Source organism: Rhincodon typus, unplaced genomic scaffold (assembly GCF_021869965.1).
Source record: "Rhincodon typus isolate 14 unplaced genomic scaffold, sRhiTyp1.1 hic_rhity00009013, whole genome shotgun sequence".
Taxonomy (NCBI): domain Eukaryota; kingdom Metazoa; phylum Chordata; class Chondrichthyes; order Orectolobiformes; family Rhincodontidae; genus Rhincodon; species Rhincodon typus.
Window position 1 is genome coordinate 4,364 of NW_025974651.1, and position 4,020 is coordinate 8,383.

At 38.9% G+C, this 4,020-nt stretch overlaps 1 protein-coding gene across 1 annotated transcript in view; it reads left to right on the forward strand.

Moving 5' to 3' along the window:
- Positions 1-2,995, forward strand: part of LOC125482344 (protein diaphanous homolog 1-like) — a gene marked incomplete at both ends in the record, with an annotated part of 3,659 nt that extends 664 nt beyond the window's left edge. Inside the window, one exon of the mRNA XM_048594400.1 lies at positions 2,816-2,995. Coding sequence (XP_048450357.1) covers positions 2,816-2,995 — 180 coding nt within the window. The remainder of the gene's footprint in view (positions 1-2,815) is intronic.
- Positions 2,996-4,020: the final 1,025 nt, after the last annotated feature.

Here is a 4,020-nt window from a genome sequence, read left to right on the forward strand (position 1 = left end):
GGTGATTCTGATCTGCATCTTCCTGCACAGTCCCTGAATTTTTATTTATTTTAATTCTCAAATTGCTCTTATGACTGCTGACGGTTCATTTTCTTCTAAGATTATTGTTTCTAAAGACTTCCCTTTGCCTGTATTGAATTGGCAGCGTATAATTGCTTGTTTTTGAACAAGGGCACCACATTTGCAGTCCTTCAGTCAAAAAAAAAATGAATTCGGTGTAGAAGTAAGCCAGTTAGCCCCTCAAGCCTGCTCTGCCATTTACTAAGACTATTTACCTCTGATAACCTTTGATTCCATTGCCTAATAAATATTTACCTACCTCCTCCCTAAAAAAAGGTTCAGTGATGTTACCTCCATCACCTTCTGAGGCAGACTGTTCCAAAGTTGCAACCCTCTGAGTGAGAAAAAGATTCTCCTGGATTGTCCTAAAAGAGCAACCCCTAATTTTTAAACAGCATTCCCCAGTTCCAGACTGACTCACAAGAGAAAATTTCTTTTCCATGTCCAACTTATCAAGATTGTTCAGGAACTTTTGTCATTCAATCAGGACACCACTCACTTTTCTAAACTCCATTGGAAACAAGACACCAATGTTCAACATTTCCTCCTGAGATGACGCCCTTATTTAAGTTATAAATTTAGTAAACCTCCTTAACCACTCCAGTATATTTATACCCTTCCTTAAATAAGCACACAGTATTTGATATATGACCTAACCACTGCCCAGTTTAATTTACTTTTATGTTAAAATATTCTCATCATAAAGGATAATATTCCATGAACCTTGATAATTACTTGCCGTGTTCTCATACTACTTTTTTGTGACTCATGCGCTAGAACACTTGGATCCTTCTGCACTACTCAGAATTTTACAGTCCTTTCCTGTTTAATTAATAATCTTTTTTGTTCTTCATGCCACAGTGAACAACCTCACCTTTTCTCGTAGATTGCTATATTTACCAGAATTCTGTACACATATTTAGCCTTTCCGTCTACATCCTGCTTATGTCCTCTTCACAACATACCTTCCTATCTATCTTTGTGCCATCTAAGTCATTGTGATAAGTTGTAATAAGCTCAGGTCCAGTACAAGCCCCTATCAGACTCCATTCATCATCCCCTGACAATCAGAAAAAGGACCATTTGTGCACGCACTATTTTCTGCTAGTCAGCCAATCTTCTATCCCTGTTACCTCCTACACCATAAGTTCCTAGTTTGCACACCATCTTTTGATATTGCCTTGTTGAAATCCAAGTGCAGTATGTCTATGCCCATGTTAGTCCTTCAAAGCATTCCAATAAGTTGGTTAAACCCCATTTTCTCTTCACAAAATCATGGTGACCTTTCCCAATTTTCCTGAATTTTTCAAAGTGCCTAGGTATAACCTACTTTAATGATCAATTCTAACATTTTCCCCATGACAGATGTCAAGCTCACTGACCTATAGTTTCCTGTTTCCTGCCTCCACCACCCCCTGCCCTCCTTGAATGGAGGCATTATATCTGTTACTTTCTCAGTCTGACAGATCCCTGCCAAAATCCAGCATATTTGGGAAAAAAAACACCAATACATCTACTATGTCGTTAGACACTTCTTTAAAGACCTTAGGATGAAGTCCAGTAGGACCTGGAGACTTCAAGCTACATCTCCATAAGTTTGCTCTCTAGTGAATGTAATTTCACCAAGTTCTTCTGACATTACCCTCACTGAGGTCTGGAAAATTGGGGCCAGCATCTCTGCACCTTTCTGCTCATACTACCCTCAGCAACTCAGAATGCATCTTCTCTGGACCAGGTTGTATGTAATAAGGTAATCCATTCTCAGAAAGGAAGGAATCACGTTAAAAATAGTCCCTCTGCTAAGCTAGTAACAAGGCTGGGACTGGGAGGAATATGTTAACTAGGCAAATGAGCAAGCATGGTACAGTTTGGGAAATCTGCCAAATTCATAGCTGGTAACACACACCCTTATTCTTGTGATTGCTGACCAATATTAGCTTCTGCTCAGATGAGAGAATTCTCCTTACTTTCAAATTTCTCTAGGCGTCGCTCCTCCCTAAACTGCCTTCGATCTCTTCCAACCCTACAGCCTTCCACGATGTCTGTGATTATCTAATTCTGACCTCATGTTGTTGCACCTTTGGTGGCCTTGCCTGCAGCTACTTAGACCCGCAACTCTGGAATTCCATTGCAACGCTTCACTGCCTTTTTACTTTCCTTTCCTCCTTTAATATTTTCCTTAAGATCTACCTGTTTGGCCAAGATTCTGGTCACTTGATGTAACATCCTGTTCTGTGTCTTGCTGTCATAATTTGTTTAATAATACTCCTGTGAAATGCCCTGGGATATTTTAATACGTTAACAGTGCTAAAGAGTTATCAGTCATTAACAGGGAAGGGTAATTGCTCATAAATCTTTTGTTTTTCAATAGAGGTCAATCCTATATGTCGCCTGATAGTTAACTGGCTCCCCCATACAGTTTTCCTAATTCTCGTCCTATTCCATATAATTTTTCTTAATTTTTATACAGAGCTATGTAGTTAGGAGCAGGAGTAGTCCATTCAACCCCTTCAAGCCTGCTGTGCCATTCATTATAATCCCCCACAAACTATATCCTTTGATCCCTTTAGCCACAAGCTATATCAACGTCTTTCTTGAAAAGTGATAATGTTTTGGTGTTAACCACTTTCTACAGTACTGAATTCATTGTGTAGCTCCACCAAAGAGGCAACACCAGATATCATGGGCTGAATGGCCTCCCGCACTGGATGATGCTGTGTTCTGTTTGTTAAAAGTGTTTTTGTTTTTCAAACAGCTTGATTCGGAGTTGACAACTCGCCATGAACTACAGGTGGAAATGAGGAAAAAGGAAACAGATTTTGAAGTGAAACTCTCAGAACTTCAAGCAAAGCAACAGGTGCTAGAAACAAATAAAATTGAGGTGGAGACTGAATATAAGAAACTGCTGAATGAGTATAGTCGACTAAAGGATGAGGTAATTCACTCAAAATATTTATAATGCAAGTTAACTCTCTGAAATTGCAATCCCTCACCTGCTTTCCTCATAATTGTTGACGAGGCTGAGGAGATGATCTAATCAAGGTGCTTAAAATGAGGAATTTAATACATTGGATACAGAGAAGTGCTGTTAAGAGGAAAAATAGCGGCAGTGTGGGGTACTCATCTTAAAATTAAAGCCAGATCATTTATGGGTAAAATCAAGAAGTACTTTTTTTCATACAAAACATGATGGAAATTTGGTCCTTCCTTCCTTTAATTGAAGCTTTCAACAATGACAGCAATAGATTTTTCTTGTGTAAGAGTATCTGGACTGTGAAGCAAAGACAGCTGAATGGACATAGGGACATAGTGGTGATCAGGTGGAGTGTGAGGGCAGACTTGCGTTTGGATTGAATGACAGGAAAGGCCTGAGAGAGCTGACTGGCTACTTTCAATTCCCATGTTTCCATTTTTGTTTATTTAAAACAATCTATTAACTATTATTTGAGTGAATGAGAAGACCCACAAATAAACATTTGTAATTTGTTCTCTAGTTAAAAAATAATAAGAACAAAACATCAAAAATAATAACTTGCACAGCTGTTGGATTATACAGTACAATTCAGAACTGTATACCGACTAAGCTCTGAACAGTAAAATTCAACTGGCCTGGAAACATGATGGGCAACACTTGATCAACAATTTGTTTTACAGTCTTTCTCATATCCAGTGTTCTTTTTATTAAAGACAAATAGAAAATATAACCTTGGTGAAGGAAGTGCATACTGGGTGACGCATACATTACTGTGCATTTCTATCCCTGTCTAAGTAATATTTTAACCACAACATTTTAATTTTAATCACCTGCATCCATGCTAAAGATAACAAGGTGTAGAGCTGGATGAACACAGCAGGCCAAGCAGCATCATAGGAGCAGGAAGGCTGACGTTTCGGGCCTGGACCCTTCAGGCCATCTTGGCCTGCTGTGTTCATCCAGCTCTACACTTTGTTATCTCAGAT